Raw genomic sequence first — 24,375 nt, 5'->3', positions numbered from 1 at the left:
AATTGCCCGGGAAGGGGATCTACGAAAATCACCCCTTGGGATCTACAAAATTCTTCAATCGTGTTCGAGTTGAGTTATCAGTATTTTCGAAGTACTAGTTTTACCCCTTTGTTTATTAAAATCCCTCCCGGAGGTAATCTAAAATCATCACTAATTCAGAGGTTGTTCATACAAGCAGAGATTTATCTAAATCTAGTACAGAGAATGAACAGCCTTTCACAGTATCTAGAGGAGATTGTAATAACATACGAAGTGTGCTGTACTGGAAGTAGTAATTCTGGGACTATTTTCTTAAATATTCTTATGAAAATCACGAACTGACTCTCTTTAATTTAAGCGGAATTTGCATAGTAACTACCAACTTTCTAATTTCTGTCAGTCCAGTATTTTCTGGCCAATACCTGGAATATAAAATCAACCAAGTATATAAAAGGCAAATCAGTAAATTGTACTTCAAGCAGACACTTTTTAAATCAGCTTCTTTTATACTCTTTCAAAAATTTAAAAAAAGAGTCAAGAAAAATTCCAACTTTTTGAAAACTTTCAATAGAAGGAATTGCATCCTGCCAGAAGAAGATACATTGCATATACGTAAGGTCATTATATTTGTTATAGTACTGTACAGTTCTAGTTTGTAGCAAAATATATTACTTAGGCATCATATTGTTGAGGTGCAATCTAACCAGTATTAGGTAAAAACTTATCTATAACTAAATACTGTAACATGGTTTACCGTAGAATCCAGATAAATACAAGTTTAATTATATTAATTCTTCTTATTATTACTTGATAGGACCAATGATGATTCCTTTTCTTGGAAACGGTTTATCCTTAATAATCTTATGGAAACGTTTTCGTGTGTGGAGCCATGTCCTTGCTCATTTAGGTACACTATATGGACCACTAACTACCATAAAACTTGGCGACTATGTGCAAGTTGTTGTGAACAGTCGAGATTTGGTTAAGGAAGTGTTAACAAGAAAGGATACAGAAGGACGACCGGCAGTTCCAAGTTTTACGTTATCTTGGTAAGGAGAAGGAGGTACGTTTTAATTATTCATTTAATTATCTTTTTGGTAAACCTAGTAAAAAGGATGTAGTATAATCAAGAAAGTTATATACACTATGAATGTAGAAATACAGTTTTTAATAATTCGTTGTGAGTTATTATAAGGAGTGACAAACTTTTTGAGAATAGGTAGGTACGCAACTCAAATGATAGCTCTTTCTTGACTACAATCATAAATTATTACGAAGGCATAGTGAAAAATAATTTATCCTTTTTTCTAAATGTGGAAATGGTTAAAGTTATTGGTGTAAGACAAACGACTCTCTGCATGAATTATAACTGTAATGTATTAGTATCTGTATATAACTGACAGATTAACAAACAATCTGCATGGATTATAACTGTAATTGTATCGTAAGTTGTATATAACAGACAGATTAACAAACAATCTACATGAATTATATCTGTAAGTATATCACAATCTGTATATAACAGATAGATTAACAAATAATCTGCATGAATTATAACAGTAACTGTATTAGAATCTGTATATAAAAGACAGATTAACAAACCATCTGTTCCAACAGAATAAGAACTATCAATTATTGTCAATGAACGATACGTTAATATTTTCTGGGGCCATAAAAACTTACGCATAATAAATTTACATCGATTGATATGCCCATCTTTGGTCATTATTATAAACATAAATTAAAGTTTTAGATTTGATAATAATTTAAGAGTATATATCATTAACCATACTATTATATATCGTCTTGCAAATTTTATAATGAAAAGTTTCATGAGGATGTACTTAGTATAAATTTTATCTTACTAGATGGCGTGGTTATATTACAACTTCAATTTTTAGGTATAAACGTACACACACAAACAACACAAACACACAGACGCACACACACACACACACACACACACACTTTTTTTCGAAAACTACATATGGGGTTTTACACTCATCCTATCAATTTGTTCTGCTGAAACATCAATCGATTAATATACTGTATGTCTCATCTTTGGACTATTTGTTTACGTTATAACCACACTATGCCTCAGTTCGTACAGTATATGTTGTACATATATCTTAACTATTACACATATTAGCGATAACTTCAAGAACTATACACCAATCTCAAATTTTAGATCACTATATTTAATAAGAAAAGACAGATTTTACATCACAGTTCAAAATCTTACTTTTAACTGTCATGGAGACTCACACACTTATTAGAAAACACCTTCCGTCACTATAGCAACGTACAAACAGAAATATATCTAGATCAATCGACTGATATTGCCAAAGATGTTATAAATAGAGGATCTGCCCATATGTACCTTCATCCTATTAAATCGATGAAGCCAAAAAACAACCGAGCATAGGCACATCTGATTGGCTACTCTCGTTTCCGCCATTGTCTGATTGGTTACTTTCGTTTCCGCCATGATTGTTGGTTCAAAACCTTGCGATCCTATTGGGCGGAGTGGGCAGAGTAGGGGAGGAGAAACTGTGACGTATGGCTTCAAGATTTTGTTGTAAGGGCAGATCCTCTATTTTATAAGATCCTTGGATATTGCTTACATTATATATTTCTTCTTCTTCTTCGATAAAATGATCGAGCACTGCTGCCCTGATTACGAAGGAATATATAAAATGTACAACGTTGTCCTTGTAACGTTAAGGCGGATTTTCATGCAAGCGTCCGTTGTTTTCCTTACTTACGATGTGGCTGAATAACCATTTGAGAAAGTTGTTTAAGTACGGTTCTACGTGTAGCTAATACAATTTTTTGTCGGCTACACATAGAAATCCCAAGCAACAAACGAAACGAACGCTTGCATGAAAATCCGTCCTTAATCACAAATAATGTTGTACAATTTATTAGTTGTAAACGTTATCTTTGCAGTTTTAAAATTTATATTCAAGTTGAAATTCTGTGACGGAATAATAGAAACTTATATATATATATATATATATATATATATATATATATATATATATATATATATATATATATATATATATATATATATATATATACTATTACCAGGTATCTTCTTTACTAATGGCGAGACGTGGATGAAACATAAAAAACTATTGGTGAGAATTCTGAGAAATTTTGGATTTGGGATCAAAACCACGCAAACATTAATTCAGGAAGAAGCAACTCGACTTGTATCACTATTGAAGAACAACGAAGACAGAAAGAATGATGGTATTTCAATTGACAATCTTTTCTACGTTCCTTTGGTAAATATGTTCTGGTATATCATTGCTAAGGAAAAGTTTGTTTATGATGACTCCCGAGTGAAAATGGTCAATCATCTAACAAAAGAATATCAACAGAAAGTAACTTCATCAGGGATGATACTTAATGCATATCCTTTGTTCTGTAGGATTTTAATTCCAGAACTTTCTGGTTACAACCACTTGATAAGAGGAAGGAATCAACTTTACGAATATATGCAGGTGAGAAAAAAAATTTTAAAAATATTTCTGATTTTAGTTTAGAAAATACATGTATTAAGGTAATTAAATAAAGAAATAGAAAGTCTCAGTGTATACCAAGAAGTTTCAAGAAGTTTCGTTCGCCGCAGTGTATACAATGTAAAATTTGGTTTAAATTTTTCCATTCCCTTCATCCTCCATTCTTCACTCAGAAACTCTAGTGATATGATTGAATATTTGAACAATAGAAAATAATTAAGCCTTTAGATTTAATGAATAAAAAGTCATTTAGTTTCATTTCAACGTTTTATTTCACTTAGCGACTAGTATTTTGCATACTGAGCATTATACTAACCCGCTGGTCTTAACTGTACTGCGGGTAAGATATCAAGCAAGGATAATATTCATAATGACTCCCATAGGAATACATGGGAAGTAGGTTTTTGATTGTCCATATCTTCGGATCAACTGGATGGATCACGTTCATCGATGAACTCGATGTCTACCTTTGGCCCTCTACACCCTGGCCAAAATTAATGGTGATCCATAGAATAGTTCTTGAGATTTTTCTGTTTCCTGGATGGACCCACTGAGAAAATCCGTTATCCAGGCAGCGGTATATTGTACAAATATAAGGAATCCACATGTTTACTATGAAAATCTGTACAGAGCATATGTTTTACATACGTACTGCTTTTTTCCCGCTTAGATGGTACATGATACCGCTCCAGGATGTCTGACATTTAACTGTCTTTCGTATATTACATACGTATACTTATATAAGTCAGCTATATGTTATATATGTTCATCTGTATATAAAATCCGTACTGCTATATAAAGTTATTTCTTACATACGGAAAGTACGTATAGATGGAGCACTTATACGCAAAATATTATAAAACATAACATTTCAGTTATAAGTTTCCTGCAGGATGTTACATATAGTCGTACATTAATAATATAAAACATACGTTTTCAGTTAAACGTTTCCTGCAGGATGTTACATACAGTCGTACATTAATATTATAAAACATACATTTTCAGTTAAACGTTTGCTGCAGGATGTTACATATAGTGGTACGTTAATATTATAAAACATACAGTTTCAGTTACACGTTTGCTGCAGGATGTTACATATAGTCGTACGTTAATATTATAAAACATACATTTTCAGTTAAACGTTTGCTGCAGGATGTTACATATAGTGGTACGTTAATATTATAAAACATACATTTTCAGTTAAACGTTTGCTGCACGATGTTACATATAGTCGTACGTTAAAATTATAAAACATACGTTTTCAGTTAAACGTTTGCTGCACGATGTTACATATAGTGGTACGTTAAAATTATAAAACATACGTTTTCAGTTAAACGTTTGCTGCAGGATGTTACATATAGTGGTACGTTAATATTATAAAACATACTTTTTCAGTTAAACGTTTGCTGCACGATGTTACATATAGTCGTACGTTAAAATTATAAAACATACGTTTTCAGTTAAACGTTTGCTGCAGGATGTTACATATAGTGGTACTTTAAAATTATAAAACATACGTTTTCAGTTAAACGTTTGCTGCAGGATGTTACATATAGTGGTACGTTAATATTATAAAACATACTTTTTCAGTTAAGCGTTTGCTGCAGGATGTTACATATAGTGGTACGTTAATATTATAAAACATACGTTTTCAGTTATACGTTTGCTGCAGGATGTTACATATAGTGGTACGTTAATATTATAAAACATACGTTTTCAGTTAAACGTTTGCTGCAGGATGTTACATATAGTGGTACGTTAATATTATAAAACATACGTTTTCAGTTAAACGTTTGCTGCAGGATGTTACATATAGTGGTACGTTAATATTATAAAACATACGTTTTCAGTTAAACGTTTGCTGCAGGATGTTACATATAGTCGTACATTAAGTCCGAAAACTACATGATTTACGCATGTAACCTATGATTTTACGTACATCAAATAGGTTTTTTCTCTTGCACGGGCAGACAAAGTAATAGATGAAGGAGTTTTTGGTAAACCGAACTCTTAAAAAATGTTATATGCTCTAGGAATCGCAAAAATAAACGAGTTTTTAAAGACACTTTGAGACACAAAAACGGAATTTTCGGATAACAGAAATGGAACGGGTGTTATGTAAAAGTAATCAGGTAGAAATTTGATTACATGAACACATTGCGTTTGTCATTATTGCATAGGATCAGAACACACATCAAAAAATTTGCCAGTATGAATTTTTCACTTTCTCAGAATAAATCACTGGAGATATCAATACGCAATATACAAAATTCAACTCCATGGTTATACAAAAATTGTTTGTATCCGTATTATTGATACATAATACATGACTTAAGAATAATAATTTATTGTTAACCAAGGTTGAAAAGGGGGGAAATTGACTTTTTTTTTTTTTTTTGGTTGTAAGACTGTATGATCCAGAAATGACATTGCAACTGCACTGTCCCGCTTAAACCGGTATGCATTATCAGACTTTTTGTAAAAGAAATATGAAGATTTACATTTTTAACTGTTACTTTCGATAATCTTTTATCTCAATTTACAGAGTGTGATACCTACGGTGAAAATTGTCGAAGTTAAAATTTTCAATAGCTAATTTATTAGCAACATAAGGCTTTAGCAACATTAAAGGTGTAATAAGGCCCATGTTAGGCTTCCAGTGTTTAATATTCACAAATTATATGAATTGAAATATACGAGTATTGTATATTTTTGTGAATTACGTATTAATCATGAACATGATCGTAGAAAGTTGTATTAAACTCTTATGGAAGTATGGAATAATAATATCTATATGTATGTTCTTCGGAAATTGACAAGAATAAATTGGGTGAAATTTTTACAAGATATTCTAGACATGGGTATACAAAATTGATTACAATTAAAGAATTGTACAAGACGTCTAATCAAGGGTGCACAGCCCCGTCCAATGGCTTGGGCGCAACCATTAATCTACCATTATATCCTCAAATGTACCATTCTCCTCCAACTTTACAATTTTTCCTCCAATTTACTATTTCCCCCCAAAATGTATTATTCAGTCTCCCAAATTCACATCCTGCTTCCCACATTTATTTTTATACCCTAAAAATGAGTATTCCCCCAAACTTACCATTCTTCCTCTGATTTATCAGTTTCCCCCAGATACAACTTTCTACCCCAAAATTTACTATTATTATCCCCAAATTTACCATTTAACTTCAAACATTTATCTTTCTCCTCCCAAATTTACCACTCTACCGTTTGATTGTACCATTTTCCATGTTACTCCAAATATTCTCATGGGCGCAACCTTCGCCCTAAAAACGATTTATGGGGAACCCTTACCTACAATATTGATAAATCACTGTGATGTGAGGCCCATACGTTCTGTAATCTAAACTTCTGCATTGATTCAAACAGGCGTTCAATGAAATCACCTGCCATGTTACATTGTAAGAATCCACAAGACATCGACACTGTCTCTTGGAGGACCGTGACTAACGGGAAGCTGACCAATGATATCACACAGATGTTTGTTGAGCGACATGTTAGGGTGCTTGCGGCTGTGCATTATCGTACTAAAATTTTGCATCATGCAGAGTTGTCTGAAGACCACAGAAATAATCTGAGTACCAATCACTTGTGAGTTTGCCTATAATGCGTACGGTTATTTCTCCAACGACAAAAGCATGGAATCATTATTTTTATTGTCCATGAACAAGGATATACCCTTTATGTCATGATATACCACTATAACTATAAATTCCTTTCATCACACCATGTTGTGGTTACGGTCAACGAACGAGTTTAGTTGATCAACCCTTAGCAAGGACCATTTATCTTGAAACACTCTTGTAAGTTATAAACTAATAGATCAAAACAATAAAATTTTGTACCATGTAAATATCAACACAAAGAGATTGTTTGGAATACTCCGTAATACACAAGATTAACAGTTACTAACTAATATAAATTATATTTTTCAAATGGCACCATGTTAAGTTATTATATATTTCAAATTCAAATATGAAACGAAAATATACAATACAACATTTATTTTTGAGTGTTACAAGCTAAGGACATAGTTAATATACGTCAAGAACTGAAGGCCACTATTCATTACTGAAAAAATATATTATAACTATCTATATAAATACATTATTTCAGCTTCACTTTGTTTCTACCCATATATTATCTAGGCCTAATTGGCGTTAATTTTATACATTTATTTATGATAATTCGAATACAACCATACTTAAACATATTTTCAGAACGACTTGAATGAACATCGAAGAACTTTTCAGAGAGACAGTATTCGTGATGTATTGGATGGAATTTTACTGTACAATGAAGAAAACAAAGAAACTGCATTATCAGGTAAGAATAAATAAATTTATTAGTGAACAGTATATTAAATATGATTTTAGTTAGTTACATATAAACTACATTAATTGAATCGGTGAGTGGAAAAACAGTACTAGTCTAAAAAAAAACGCATTTGGAGAGATTTGCAAAAATAATTTTTGTTTGCAAATTCATTAATATAGTCGATATTATGATAATGTAAACTTTAAAAAACTGTTATCCTAACCATAAGAATGTCCGTATTTGCCTAATGTTTTTTAAACATGTGCCAAAAATTTTAAATAAAATATTAGTTATTGCGGAATATGTACTGTTTTTTCACTCAATTTCACTTAATGAACTTTTCACTGTTAATAATACAACTACAATATAGAAACAAAATTCTATGAAAATGAATTAAACATTCTTGACATTAAACAAAAAAAAGTAGTATTTAGTAAGCAAATCAATATCGGGATACTCTGAAAAATGTGAAACATTCAATAAAAACAAAATGTTACAAAATTAGACGCCTACATTTTCCTAGATGGTTTTGCAAGTAGATATTCCGTTCTAGTATGATAATGCTTCATTAGGCACATCCTTCATCAACGTATCTCGACGACTCACTGTTGGTATCACTTTTTGTTCGTAACTTTTAAACCATGAATGTAATAACATCATACCCCATTCACAAGAGAAACGATAACGGATTGTGCACGTCACGGAGTAAGCGTCACCACATACACTTACGATTCGTTTACAACCAGAAGCACTGCGCTCCTAGCGCCATCTGAAAGCTGGATTATACGTGAGAGGAACAACAGTACTAGTCCAGGACAGATTCTAATTTTCCACTCATTCGGCACCATGGCTATTTTTGTAGCTGCTATAACCTGCGACGTCTTAGAAATTGTACTGTTCTTTATTGCTACGTGTAGTTCTATGTTTCTAGTGTTACTTTTCGCATTTATCTCAAAATGTCTGATTTCGGACTAGTACTGTTTTCCCACTCTTAAACTTCTGTTTGAGAAACAAAACGGATAAATCTAAACTAATAGTTACATCAACACTGTGGCATCAATGTCTTCGAATTTCGAAAATTTGAAACTATTCTTAGTTGTCTATCGTTCGTTTATAATCTATAATTATTGATGTTATAAACTACATAATTTACGTAGTGTATACTTGTACTCGAATAGTTATGCAACAACAATACTGTTTAGAGTTAAATAATCATTGAGATTAACTGTTTATTAATAATCATAGTTTATGACAAACATGGTAATATGGTACAATACAATCATTTTTTCCCATAGTTTTACATTTTTTGATGAACATATAATATGTCAGGTGTTCAATCATACCTGGTCTTTAGTTTAAATGTATGGTATTCGGAGATTTACCAGAATCATTCTTTTTTTGAAAAAAAAAAAAAAACAAAAATCAAAGAGACAGAAATCAAACTGCAAATCTGTTTGTTGAAAGCATTAAAATGATTAGGATCTATAATTTCATCAAGAAATTAATTCTTACGAATGTCAGGTACTCTGATAATATTAAAAATGACTTATGCATATGCTATATAAAAATTGTTGTTTTGCGAAACTAACATGCAACTTAAATAAAGTATTCTGCAAGCACACAAGTTTTGCAAATTGTTATTTGTTTCACATTTCGTAGAAATATCAACAGAAAGTATTATTTGATATTACTCTAATGCAGTATAGACAAATAACTTTGCATTGTCCAAGCGTATTAGGAATATATTAATTGATTAAGGACTTACAAAATAACATATGAGATAACTGAAGCAGGAACTGATCGAAAATATAAAGAAAAATGAAATGAACTAATGTAACCATGTTTACCATACATTATACAAGAGGCATTGTGTGTAATGAAATATTAAACAACTAATCTTATACACAAGATTCGGATTTTTAAAAGCAGGTTTCATGGCACAAATGCTTAAAGTAAGGCGAAAAGGGAGTACAAAGGATGCTATATATCCATCCACAGAGAAAGAACAAACTGCTTGGTCTTGTCAAGATTTTCAAACAGGAAATAACTCAATCCATGATTCTCAGTGAGTAACAAACGAAACATTTGGAAGGATGATAGCTGCGGTTTCTTTGTGGACAATAGTATCATGTGTAGCACTCAGAAAAATGTTCATCCGGATAGAGATAAACTAATTTGTGTATTCGTTATTAATGGTCTCTCAAACCCTATGATGGGAATGTACCAAACATGTTAAATGTTTTAACTGTGTTAACCTACGTTTTCACTACCCAAACTATAAACGAACTACCTGGTCCACAACCATCAAGACATTTTTACGAACTTAACTTTGCATCTTGTTCAACATGGGATTCATTTCCTCATCTGTGAGGAGGAACATCAAAACACTCAAAACATATCGTTTAATTGTGTCTTTGGTTTCATAAAGTATGTCTCCCACATTGGAGCCTGACACTTTCTGTACAATTCATTGTGCAGTTTTGTAGCTCAATACAATGTTTTATTAAGTAATCTCATCGATACTGACATTTATATAATTTTTCAAAAATTACTTGTAGGTTGGGTGGTTTGCCTTATTGAGTGGACAGGATTTAATTTTAGATTTCTGGGCTTTCGACATCTAAGGCCATTTAGCCCGTCACGTTTAAGGGATGACGTCCTTCGGCGAGTACACTAACCGGGGAAAGGGAAGGAAGAAAGGATTGGGGAAGGAAGGGAGCAGCCTGGGACCTATAAGTTAGGTACCACCCCGGAATTTGCCTGGTGTGAATGAGGAAAACCCAGGAAAACCCCATTCAGGGTGACTGGCCTGGAAAAGCGTTTTACACTTTTCCGATCGAGTGCTCACACCGGGAATCGAAGAGTGGATATGCAAATCAGTATTGCATTCTTTTAAATTTTCTCTTTAAAAAGCTGGTTGTTTAAATATAAGCCATAATAGAGGTTGTTGGATGTTTTCCTTGAATATTTAAGAATGTAACATTAAAAAAAGGGGGAAATAGAACTAGGAGCAGATTAAGGAGTAAAGAGCCCATAAAAGAGAAAGGAATAAAGGCCTCACAAGAGGGGAAACGTCTCTGGAAAATCATCTCTGTTCCTATCTGGAGGTAACATTTGGTGTGCATCTTATGAGAACCCTTTCTTTCTCTAAAAACGTGCCCACCTAAAAATCATAATCCTAGTATCTGAAGTAGTTTGTATCAGAATTATCGAGTTAAAATTGCAGTTTTAACTATAGTTTGGTAATTCTAATATTTATTCACTTGTTTCTAGATAATACTATTCTCGATATATGTTTCGAGGCACTTTTTGCCGCAACCGATACAACAAATGGCACTTTGAAGTTTTCAATTTCGTACTTGCTTTTGTATCCCAAAGTTCAAGAAAAACTACAAGAAGAGATTGATAGAGTTATAGGAAGAGAAAAATTACCTTCAATCAATGACATGGAAAGGTGAGATTCATATAATACAGAGCGTTTCTGAAGATCCCGAACTCTGACTTTAAAATTTATTCAATGTTTTTAGTAACTGTTTCTTGTCACTGTTTGTTGGTGTTGTGAAGATACGTGTATTTGGACACATAATGAAACATTTTATTTCGGACTTTGGGACATTTTATTTTAAAATTCAATCCAGTGAAAAGCATCATCGTTTATTTAATGTTGAATCACTTTTCGATTTTTTTTCTAAGTTTATTCGCTTTTCTTACAAGATAATTTTCTTGCTATCTGTCATTTCTTCCTACACATGAAATTTTTTAATCAATAAAAACGACAGATTGTTCCCCTATCAGCATTTCTATCATCACCTCACCTTTGCTTACTCTATGAGTATGCACTTTTCCACGTCACTGAAGAAACAGTCAATGATCCAGGATATGAACCCGGAAGGGACATCGAACAAAACCATGGAGAGACTTTTGGAAGATGGAGTCCGGATTGAATTGGAGACGAGTCAACATGTAAGAACGCGAGCTACAATTCCAAGCTTACAAGAAGTTTGACCTTGCTCTAGCCTAGAGAACACTTTGTCTTGGCTAACGTTATAGCTGTCGACCATGATGGATAGTTCGCTAAAGAACAATTTCGATTCTGATTGAATTTATTATCTTCGCAACTCTGGATTTCCTGTTCGGATTCCGCTGACCCTTAATTCACGACTAGTTGGACGCCCAGTCGACGAGAGAGAAACTGATAGACGGACATCAACCCATTGGAAGGATCATCGAGGAGGAAACACCGAGATCGGCAAGTAAGTACGAGTAGATTAACCTGTCCCGAGAGTCATTCCTTTCTCACCCTCTTCAATCCCTTTAACATCACAATCTCTTTCTTTTGTACATGCTCGATTTTATTTATACGCAACCCAGATCGGATCCCGTACTTTATGCTCTACTGAATTCAATGTTTACAAAATCCTGGACGCGACTTGTCACTTCTGTCATCCCTAATCGCACAATTAGTTAACAGGTTATCTGAGCATTCAGACTAACAAGGAGCGACTGCACAGAGTTGTTGGAACGTACAAATAAACACTCGACGACAATGAACAACGAACGATGCATGAGCAAGAAGCAGCAAGAATGAAAGCCAGATGTCCAGTTGAAAACGCGCATGAATTCAGTTCCCCATGTAATGAGTCTTACAGGGGAGCAGAAGGTTACTGTTTTGGAAGCTTACTTTGAAGTTAAATCATACGAACGCTGTATGAGATTTTTCATAGGAGATATCCTCACGCGTCTTCACCTGGAGAATCAGTAGTGTATGACTTTGCAAAAAGGTTTTACTAAACTGGAAACGTTGCATATAGTCAACAAGCGGACGACCACGAGTTTTTACACAACTTTCTTGTGGATGTTGGTCAAAAATTGCAGAACTTCTTTAGGAATTCTGAGGCGGCTTTCGCAAAAGGTACGAAAATCTGTGTCATCTTGTCATAGGACTGTAAAACGTCTGAACTTCCGAGCATACAGGGTGCGAATAGCTCAAGAGGTGTGCCCGTTAGATTTCCAGAAACGCATAAATTATTGTCAGTGATCATCAGATTCACACTGAACAATATGGTTCACAAATTGAAGAAAACATTTTTCAGTGATGAAGCCTCGTTCCACTTATGTAGATAAGTAAATAGTCAGAATACTCGGTTTTGGCTACGGAAAATTTTCGGGGATCGATTGATATCGAGAAATTTGTGGCCACCTTGCTCACCAGACTTATACCTTCCAGAGTTCTATTTGTTGGGCTATCTTAAGAACATAGCATACAAAAACAATCCAAGGACAATCCAGGACCTGCAGGAGAATATAACTAGAGCAGTGAGAGACATTTCGGTCACAACACTGCACAAAATGGCTTCCAATGTGTGTTGTCGTTAAACTTGTGTGTAGCAGTTAATGGTAAACATTTTCAGTATATTCTATAAATGTTAAACTTTGCTGTTTATCCTTACGTAAGAACAAACTTAAAACATTTTACATGTTATTATAATTTAAATGTGAAGAATTTATAATTTTCTTAAGCTGGAGTTTGGGTACTTCAGAAACGCACGTATATGACAATAATATGAATCAATATATAGAATGTGCTGAGGTGGTAACTTTTCTTTTTATTCCAAAGGTTACATTTTCTGTACAACTCAATTTATTTAAATGTTGCATTGTAATATAGGCTACCTAGAAAATAATTAATTTATTATCGTAACTTATTTATTACCGATTTTATTCAATACTTATTTTATACTAACAATGTTCATTAACAAGTTTATTAAAAAATATTATACAAAATTGATTCATAGGCGCCGACTTTGGAGGCAGGACACTTTTGGCCTCCCAAGGTGGGGTCTTCGCCAATCCCCAATATAATCCAGTTGAGGAAGAATTAACAAACAGGAGCAATAATTTCTGTAGTAAACTTCGTCGTGCCTTTATTTTAATATTAGGAGCAGCCTTCTTATTCGATAAAAAATGCCGTTTTCAAAATGGTGTTTTTAATAGAACACTGAAGCTTCAACTAACACTCTGGAAGAACTTATATGAAAAGTAAAGAACAATTGCGCAAGTTGCAGTGAAGTTTCCAAATTTTGAACTTAAATTTGTTTTAATGTTTTTAATGGAATTTGACTTAGGTCGTGAATTTTGCAGCGGAGCGGATGCAATGGAACAGTGGACCGAGATATGGGGTGGGAAGGGGACCTTCATCAAGCAGTTGATAGAAAACAGTTAAATATGATGATATATTTATTCATTGTTTGCACTTCCAATCTTCTCTTCAAGTTGGCGCCCATGGATTGAGTGCAAATGCGAGAGAATGTTCAAGCAAAATCTTATAAAATTTATTGCAGAATGTATCTAATGTGTTGAAATGAAATCCGGTGTTCTAACATTTTGTATCTAGTTATAAGTACGATAATGTTTAAACATGTATTCTGGACTAACAGAGAACGTATCTTGTTCATGAAAAGAAATACTTGTATTATTTAATTTTCAATAGACATGTTCCACTGATAAATTGTTGTATAATACATTTGCATAGTACTTGGTCAAATTAAATTTTCTAAATGTAATAACACATTTGTAAGCCAGTAGAAGAGTATAAATAAAAGAACCTACTTTTAATTCCATTCCAGTTTACCGTATACAATGGCGTTTTTGACTGAAGTTCATAGACTCCGAAGTACAGGAGCAATTTCCCCCCGAGCTGCCTTGGAGGATGTTAAGATTAATGGATATCTATTCCCTAAGGTACTATGTCCATTTAATACAACATTTTTAACTTACTAATCGAGGATAATTCACTAATAAATAATTTTCCTCATTGAAAGTAAGTGTTATATTCATAATTTCGGATTCGGATTCGGGTATTGCTTACTTTGAGTCATCCACTAAAGATTCTTTGATTATTTTGGTATTCAACTGATAAAAGTAATGTAAGGACAAATCTCAATTATAGTTGGTATTAACCTATGATTTGCTCTGCAAATTTCTGAACATTGTCCGAAGAATAATCCTATTTTATTAATATTAGTTCCTGATTAATTTAACCTCGTGGAAATTGGGCATTACTCGTGGGTGTAACACATGAGTGGGAGCTTTATTAATTAGATTTCCTGTTTCGTTGGCCTGGCTAACTTCATGCTTGGCTGAGTTCCTCTATGTCCAAATTGGTGGTCAACCAATCAGCATCGACTTTGGAGTCTCGTGACTTAGGTCAATGACATCTGGTCAATGACCTTGAGTTTGGGTTGGGTACTTATCCATATACTCAAAATTTAGGAGGAATGTATTAGCTCATCCTCTTAAAATATGGAAATTCTGAGGATTAAAAAAAATGGATAGGACTACGGATCTTAGATGTGTACCTTAAAAATTTAAAGGTCCTAGATAGTTCTCTTGCATGAACGAAAATTGCTAAAAACTTAAAAGTTTGAAGGTCTGACGTTATTTGTCCTCAATAATGGGTGTTTTTGGTCCTAGGGAGAGGTACCTGATTTTCTTTCTTGAGTATAATGACCAGTTGTGTACCTATGTGGTTCCTTTAAATGAGTGTGAGGTGGGCTAACTTTGTACTTTTCATATTTTAAGATCGGTATTTCTGGTCCTATATTTACGCATGGGTGCTTATGGGCTTCTAGAGGAGGAGCTCACTCTTTTTTATGGCCATTAAGGACCAGTTACACACCCTTATGGTTCCTTTGAATGGGTGTGAGATGGGCCAACCTTATACCCCTCATATTTTAAGATATGTGCTTGTGGTTCTATGCTTACGTAAGGGTGCTTATAAACCTAAAGATTGTACCTTATTTTCTTTTATGGCTATTGAAAACTAGTTACGACATGAGTCATCGTTCTGATTGATCGTTGTAGTCACATGGTTCACATCATTTGACACAGAAGTAAATTACTATCACTGGTTATTTGTTGTTTTAAGCTTTCACGAGATTGAACATTGCTCTCTCTGGTTTTCAGGTGATATACGTCATCCAGGATCCTGAGAAGGCTGTCTATAAGATCAGCGAAACGATCGTCGGTTAAATAACTAATATATACTACGTTTATTACCTGAAAACCAGAAAGAGCAATATTGGACTCTGACTGATTGTTTAAATTCACATGATACATACCATACATTTTCATGCTATTAAAAACTAGTTACGTCACGACTCATGGTTATGATTGGTTGTTATAGTCACATGGTCAGATCATGACACAAGTAAAGCACTCTGATGGCGTTTGGAAATCACATGACTCAGGTTATACATCTTTAACAACGTTATTTTATGTAGTTTAGAGGCTGGGCTTATATATTAAAAAATAGTGAATGATACACACACACACACACACACACACACACACACACACACACACACACACACACACACAATACATGGCCAAAACTGACGATGTGATTGTGGGCATCCCAATAAGTAAAAATTTCCTATAAATAAAGGTCCGATGCTATTTCGTTTCCGAAATACAGAGTGTTCAAATGTCGAGTCACTCCAATGGCTCACTATGGGAAAGTGAATGGAAATGTGCAACATTACAGGAATAATACAATCAAGTGGAATTATGCCTGTGAAAATACATTTACACTAACATAGAGAATGAAACTAATCAACATTTGAGGTCAATGGGTTGTCAGTGTTGCCAGCCTGGTATAAAGTGTTATGTTTTCAAATAGCACTAGATGTTCAAATGTTAGCATATAATGCTGACATCAAAACGTTCTTAAACTTGGGGCAAATTTCGCTTCATTTTCGAAAGACAAGGTATCCAAATGTGAAGAAAATTAATGGCTCACAATAGGAAACAACGATTCACAGATCACAACTATTGTATGTTTCGAAAGATAAATAATTGAGAAAGGTATTCAATGGAGGCCACAGCGTTCGTTTATAGCACACATAAACTTCGGAAGACAGTGCCCCCTGTTTAGGAACGTTTCGATGTCAGCAATCATATGCTAAAGTATGGACGTTTAGTGCTATTTGAAAACATAACACTTTGTACTAGGTTGGCAATACTGACAACCCAATAACCTCAAAAGTTCATTTGCTTCACTCTCCATGTTAGTGTAAATGTGTTTGCACAGTTATAATTCCACTTGATTTTATTATTCCTGTAATATTGAACATTTCCATTCACTCTCCCATGTTTCCGTTCATGGTATTGACTAAAACAATTTTTAGCACAGAGGCAAAGGTTTAATTTTAGGTATCACCTGCAAAAGCTGACGTAAAGTTAGGCTGGATATTTAAGTGAGATGTTTATATCATTCCTACACTCCAACTCCACAGTGGTGATCCAAAATCAGAGAGGGTTTCTCAAAACTACAGTGCTAAATATTTGGTTAAAACATTAGAAGCAAATATATGGTTGGTTTCAAAAACTGACAATTTAAGGTCGAAGGCTACCTGCCCAAGTGGAAATTTGTGAATGTATTTTTGTCAAAACAAAGAAAAGTTTACACGTGCACAACTGAGCAATGTATATACTTCTAATTACAGCTTGTGAATCTTACAGTCAATAAATAAAACTTGTCTCTTAATAATGAAAGAAAAGACGAACGTGCTCATGCCATGTACCGTAGCTGCCACCGCAAATTCAAGCTTTATAATCGATTTTTATACCAAAGGCTATAATTTGAAATATGTTGCTGCTCCCAATCTAAAGTAGGAATTAAAATCCACGCCTGGTTAAATTCACAACTTTCTGTGATCAGTTGTTAATGTATAATACTCTTTCTTAAACTTGCATAGGGAAAGAGCATATACAAGTCAAATGAGCATGCAGAGATGTATGATTGGAATAATCCGGAGAGATAGGAAAAGAAATAGTATACATGGATCAGGAATATGACAGGAGTGACCGATATCATCGAGAAAATAAAAGGACTCAAAAGGCAGGGATCTGGCCATATTGTAAGAAGAACTGACGATAGGTGGTCAAAAGCAATCCTTGGACTGGATTCTAAGGGGACGAAAAGATCCCGAAAACGTTGTAATACAATACGGTGTGACGAAATCAGGAAGCAGTGTGGAGTAACGTGGAAACGAATTGCCGAAAATAGATACATGTGAAAAAGAATTGGAGAGACCTGCATTTATGTGTGTGTGTGTATACGATGTGTGTTACCCACGATCACTAATGAACAAAAAATGCAGAACTAAACTTGCTGGTGCTAAACATTTCTTGGGACTGAAAAGTCCATACTGGAAGATTATCTGAAAGGGGCTCAAAGTTAACAGTTCAACTGCCAACAATCTTCTTCTTTCTCTCCGTCTTTTTCTCGTATATGAAGTGGAAGTTCCGATGAGCCTTCTCCAGAGTCCCTGATCCGGAATTCGTCCTCTGTTAGACCTTTCTCGCTGAATTAATTCTAAATCATATCCATCTATTCCTTTCTTGGTCTCACTTTACTACTCTTCCTACCCACTTATAATGCCATTACTCTTCTTGCCACATAGTCGTTTGTTGTTTTAATTAGATAACAATACTACTACAGTCTTCTTTTATGGACCTTCTTAGATATATCTACAACCTTGATTGTCCCTTTTTCCCTCTCATTCCTCTCTCTGTCTCTTCTTGTTATCCCACACATTCAGTGCACCATTTTCATTTTGATAACATTCAATATTTCATTATTAGCTATGCCTGTGCTTTCATTATTAGGTATGTTTCTGCTCCGTATATCATTACTGCGCTAACACTGTTTTGTAAATTATGTCTTATTCTTTACATGATTCAGCAGTCGCAGCATACTTTCTTCCAATTTCACCATTGTTCCTGAATTCTTTGGGTTATTTTCTTGTGCAACAAATGAGCCTAAATATTTAAAGTTTTCACTTCATTCAATCTTCTTTCTTGTAGCCTACTTGTCCATTTCCTTCTCAGTTGAACTCGATATATTACGTTTTCTTTCTACTAATTTATAAGACCCTAATTTCCAAAGACTTCCTCTAACACTCTGCTTTTTTCAACATTTTCCCTATTCGTATTGCATGATACAATATCGTCACTAAGTATCGTATTGTATTGTATTGTATTTATTTTCATCCTTTTTCATACAAATTGTTCACAACGTGAACGTATGAGTTGGACACGTCATAAGAACACTGAATGTGTACATATGTATAGATTTAAATCTACATGCAATATTAAAATAATGTGAATTTATGTAAAAAAAAAAATACAAATTTTCATTATTCTAATTTACATACATCGATATAAAACAACATAACAGTTAATAAAACCTTACATCTATATATATAAAAGAGAACGTACAAATCCTTTGTGAACTCATCACGCTAATACGGCTGAACCGATTTCTTTCATTTTTGGGGGGTTGTTAGGATTTGGACCCTAGATGGTTTTTATCATATCACTTTAATTTTTAATTACCAGTGTCTTGAGATAATGGACCATTCAAGTCTCCATAGTTCATCATAGGTAAAAATAAACGTATGTATATGCAACCCGCATGACCACGTGACTCGGCGGGTTAACATAAATGACAGGCGCTTGCAATTTGAAAGCGAAAAAGTAAAAATTATCTAAGTAACAAAGTTTATTGCGTTCCGGGGTGACCGCAGCGAAGCGGGGTGAACGCTGCTAGTTATAGATATACAAAATATATATACTTTAAACATTATTTACTACAGGCGAGATATTCTTCTACAGAATAGAAACAGTGCTCGAGTAGGTAGGACTTGACTGCTTTATTGAAACCAGATGTCTTGTTTTTTAAAGTGGAAGGAAGCTTGTTATAAATATTCACTGCCATTGGAAATGTACTATTCTTATGTACTTTTAAACGTGAGGACTCTACATGAAGGTCAGACGCTTGTCTTGTATTATGCATATGAATACCATACATCATACACTAGATGGCCTTATCCATCCCAGCTTGAGTTATAACATCCATGACAAAGTTGAGGAAGTACGGGCTTAAGGCTGATCCCTGTTATAATCCCTGTTTAATCCCACACTACTTCTTATTTGGGTCATAGCTTTTGTATACATATCTTGGATTATCCTTACGTATTTCTCTGGCACTCCTTTCTTCCTCAGACAAATCTACATTTTGTGGTAATCATTCATAGAATTTTTCTAAATCAATAAAGACTATATGCAATCTTTTTTAGTTTTCTTTATGTTTCTGTTAGTATAAAATGTGCGTGAGTTGTTCTCTTTCCTGACATAAATTCAAATTGCTCTTCTGCTATAGCTGTGTCCTCACGTAACCGCCTATCAACAATTTTCTCCCTGATGTTAGCAATTCGGACCTAATGGCGAATCTATTGTCAAAAGATAGTATTTTTGTCGCATTATCACTGCTCTCTGATATCCTTTGGTTCACATTCCAATCCGAGCGGCCATTTTCTTTCTACAATAAAAGAAATAAAAATAAGCAATTAAAATCGAACTCCGACAGCATTACTCAACAGTATAGCCTTATAACATGCGAAGACAAAGGTAGTCTGCTGTCTGCCTAAGCTAAAGAGAGATATGGTAAAATTGGTAATAATTTCTGACTTTCTCTTGCATTACAACGTGTTCTGTTGATTGAACAATCATTGTTATAAATAAGATTAAACCAGGGGTAATAGAGAGTGGAACGCAGGAGGACGCCGTTCCCCTACTTACAAAGATATATGACGTTCCTCCAGTTCCTAAAAAATTACGATAGGCATAGATAGGACCCCTATCTTTTCAGATCCTATTTTACCCCTGGATTAATCTATGTGTTTACATCGTTTTCAGGTGAAAGACACGGTGACTCAGTGTAGACTATTTACCTCTTCTGCAAAGAGACTGCAGTTCGATTCTAGTTCATATGTGATTATAATGTACAAAATCGTGTTTATGAATCTTTTTGTGGTTCGTTTGCTTCAGGAACTACTGCCATTCCACCAGTTCTTTTTATTATCATTCACTTGATTTATCATTATTTTTTAACATACAGAGCATATCTGGAGAACTTCAAATGTTGCATTTCTCTTTCTAGGGAACTATGTTTTTAGTGAATATAACGGGTGCTCATTTTGATGGAACTGTTTGGGAGAATCCTCATATGTTTGATCCAGACCGTTTCCTGCAGAATGGAAAATTGATCCGTGGAAATGAATTGTTGACCTTTGGAGGAGGTATTCCATTACAATTTATTATCTTAACACTTAGAAAAACTTTCACTTCTACATCTGAATTTGCACTTTGGGGGCTTCGCAAACTCGTTAATCATTTTTATATTTTAAATTCTAATGTATGTCAAGTTATGAATAGAATTTCTTTAAGGTACTGATATGGTTAGTATTACTAAGTTCTGGAATATATTTTATTATATCAGTAGCGTAGTCAAAAGGGGTTATCGTGTTCTAACGTCCTTCCTCTATATAATATTATAGAAAAATTAAGAAATACCATATTAATATATAAATATAAAAATAGTGCGTATTTTGGCTAAGAAGGTTCTATGTTCAAACTTTTGAAATCATTGAGAAACTAATCAACACAACTTGTTATTAGTAATAATACATTTATTATTGTTTAAATCTCCTCCATAAAATATTTGTGTGTCAATGTTTGCCAAATTTTTAGAGATAATTATTATGGTATCAATATGTTTATAATTTTTGTATGTAAAATGTAATATTTATGTTTGTAGTATAAAGAATGAATATAGTGCAAAATCCTGCTGAAGAACGTAGAATGTACAGCAATTACTTAAAGGGATCGTTATATTCCACTATCAGTTTGATTACAAAACTTCCTGATATAATACAGTTCCATTAAATAAATACAAGGTTTACTAAAATTTAGGAAAAGTAGGTATCCCTAGGCCGAATAGTCAAGGGAAGGATTCCTCACAAAGCTCCGATGCAAGCTGAGTGAGGTGAGTAGAATCCTCAATGACCCACTGCAAGCAGAGAGAGGTTAGAGTCCTATAAAGCTCCACGGCATGCTAGGAGGGAAAGGGGAACCACGGAGCTCATTTACAAAGTAGATGGCTTAGTGGTAAGGAATCTATCAATGCTCCACTGCAAGCTATGAGAAGGGTTAAGTCCCCAACAGAGCTCCGCTGTAAGCTAAGTGGGAAGGAGAGTTCTTAGGACTCTTATGCAAATGAATTGAGGAACTGGATTGAAAGGACAGATTAAGAATTACAAATAGAGATCTAGACACGAAGTAATGATAATCTTATCACGTAGATAAATTGTAGGCTGAAGTGAGAGGAAACATTAGGAATTGCGATTAGAGATACAGGAATGAAGTAATTATAATCTTATCATTCGCAAGAGAATAGGAATTAATATTCTTTCGAAACAAAGGCACTTTGGATTCCTCAGGATCAAAGTCACTTGCTAATTCCTTCTTAGATGATATCAGTAATAAAAATAAAATTCGTATTTCTGCGTTCGATTACCAGTTTTCTCTCTCTTTCATTTTCAGGTCGAAGGCATTGTCCAGCAGAACAATTTTCTAAAGGAAATATATTTATTCTATTGGTACATTTGTTACAAAATTTTACTTTGAGTGTACCGCCATTACAAAAATCACCATTAGAAGAAATTTTAGATGGAACTATTCTGCAACCAAAACCATTTAATGTGCTAATAACAGAAAGACCGTAAAATTATCTGTACAAAACCTTAAGTTACGTATTTGAAACAATATTCTTGTATGTTAGAATGAATAAGTTTGTTAGTTGTCTTAGGGGAAAATAAAAAAATATATTACAGTTTTATCTGGTTAAATAATAAAAAGTATTTTTGGTATACATTTAAAAATAGCATGGAGAAAAGTGGATAGAAAATGAGATGAAAAATAAAGAATCATGACCCAAAACTAACCAAAAATTTTGTTACCAATATTTCGAATAGGTTAAATAGGTGTAAAAGATAATTTACAGGACATTAATTACAGAACCATAATAGTTGAATCTGAAAAACCTTAAAATCCTTAGATTTAATTTTAATACTATAGACTTTCGATAATAATCGAGGAGTGATTTTTCAAAATTTGAAAATCGCCTTTTGAGAAAACAGCTATTTCTACAGTTTGTAGCCTTTAATTATCAAAGCAGAATTTAAAATTTTTGAATCAAACACATAATCAAATTAGTGCTTACAAGACTATAATTTTCATATTTACAGATCTAATGTTTTAACCCGATAAATTAAAAACACTTTGTCTGTGAAAGTTATGTCTATAGGTTTATCAAATTTTGAAGAAAACTCCTGATATTACAGATAGTCTGTGTATCTTTATTAAAAGCATGTGAATACCTGTTAGGATTATGTGTGTCACTGTTAGTAGAATTGTATCACCGTCAGGAGAGGACTAACTAACTAACTCTATGGCCTATGGAACCCGGAGGTTCAATGCCGCGATCACAAAAGCTCTCCACTGACTTCTATCCTTAGCTAACTGCATCCAGTTTCTACTTTGTATCTGCTCCTAGGTCTTCCTAATGGTCGTTTTCCGATTGGTCTTCCAGTCAAGACTTTGAAAGCGTTTCTACTTTCTTCTATTCTAGCTACATGACCTGCCCACCTAAGCCTCCTAGACTTGACGACCCTAACAATGTTGGGTAGACTATATAAATTATGTAGTTCCTCGTTATGAAGCTTCCGCCATTCCACATTCCCGTTCCTCTTGGGTCCGAATATTCATCTCAGGATCTTGTTCTCAAATACTTTCAGTCTATGTTCTTCCCTCAGAGTAAGTGACCATGCTTCGCAGCCATACAGAACAATAGGCATAATTATCGTTTTGTATATTTTAAGCTTCAAATTCCTCGACAGAATTCGCGACGACAAGAGATTTTGAACCGAATAGTAACACGAATTCCCTGCTTTTAGTCGACATTTAATTTCTTCGTGAATATGATTTTCCTCTGTTAATATTGATCCTAGATATTTGAAACTATCCACTTTATCAAAAGTATTATTTAATATTTTAACGCATCCATAATTTGCTGTATTCCGGTCCCGACGCACTTCCATGTATTTAGTTTTCTCTGCATTTACTTCTAAACCCATGTCCCTGCAAGCGTTTAATAAGATATCTGCATTTCTTTCTATTGTTCTCCTATCATCCCCTATTAAATTTACATCATCAGCATATGCCATAACCTGGTGAATACCGTTCAACTCTAGGCCCTGGTTGCTATCCTTGATTTTCCTTATAGCATATTCCAGAACGAAGTTAAATAATAATGGCGACAACGCATCTCCTTGTTTCAGGCCATTTTCGACGTGAAAGCTCGTGGACAAAAATTTTCCTACCCGGACTCTACTTTGGGATTCATTTAAACATATTTTAATTAACCTAATTAGCTTTCTCGGTATTCCAAGTTCTGTAAGGACGTTGTATAATGTTTCTCTCCTAACCGAGTCATACGCCTTTCTAAAATCAATAAATAGTTGATGTACCGGGGTATAGTATTTCCACTTTTTTTCGAGTATTTGGCGAATGGTAAATATTTGGTCGATAGTTGATCGATTTCGTCTAAATC

The 24,375-nt window shown here is 34.0% G+C and overlaps 1 protein-coding gene across 1 annotated transcript; it reads left to right on the top strand.

Annotated features, from left to right (window-relative positions):
• Nucleotides 1-804: 804 nt before the first annotated feature.
• On the top strand, nucleotides 805-22,689 carry LOC145660899 (methyl farnesoate epoxidase-like). The gene is made up of 7 exons (XM_081726331.1): nucleotides 805-1,042; nucleotides 3,073-3,491; nucleotides 7,763-7,868; nucleotides 11,133-11,313; nucleotides 14,486-14,600; nucleotides 20,866-21,004; nucleotides 22,308-22,689. The coding sequence occupies exons 2-7, from the start codon at nucleotides 3,102-3,104 to the stop codon at nucleotides 22,487-22,489; spliced, it is 1,113 nt and encodes a 370-aa protein (XP_081582457.1). The 5' UTR covers nucleotides 805-1,042; nucleotides 3,073-3,101; the 3' UTR covers nucleotides 22,490-22,689.
• Nucleotides 22,690-24,375: the final 1,686 nt, after the last annotated feature.

Source organism: Thermobia domestica, chromosome 9, assembly GCF_964235325.1.
Source record: "Thermobia domestica chromosome 9, izTheDome1.hap1.1, whole genome shotgun sequence".
In the NCBI taxonomy this organism is placed as follows: Eukaryota; Metazoa; Arthropoda; class Insecta; order Zygentoma; family Lepismatidae; genus Thermobia; species Thermobia domestica.
Note: the sequence above shows the minus strand (reverse complement) of the source record. Positions and strands in the feature narration are given on the sequence as shown.

What these genes read in the sequence shown, in the direction of transcription:
- LOC145660899 (XM_081726331.1), top strand. Translation starts at nt 3,102, where the DNA reads ATGAAACATAAAAAACTATTGGTGAGAATTCTGAGAAATTTTGGATTT. An exon ending in AACTTTACGAATATATGCAG is followed by an intron (nt 3,492 to 7,762) that starts GTGAGAAAAAAA and finishes ACATATTTTCAG; the next exon opens with AACGACTTGAATGAACATCG. An exon ending in ATGGATATCTATTCCCTAAG is followed by an intron (nt 14,601 to 20,865) that starts GTACTATGTCCA and finishes TTCTCTTTCTAG; the next exon opens with GGAACTATGTTTTTAGTGAA.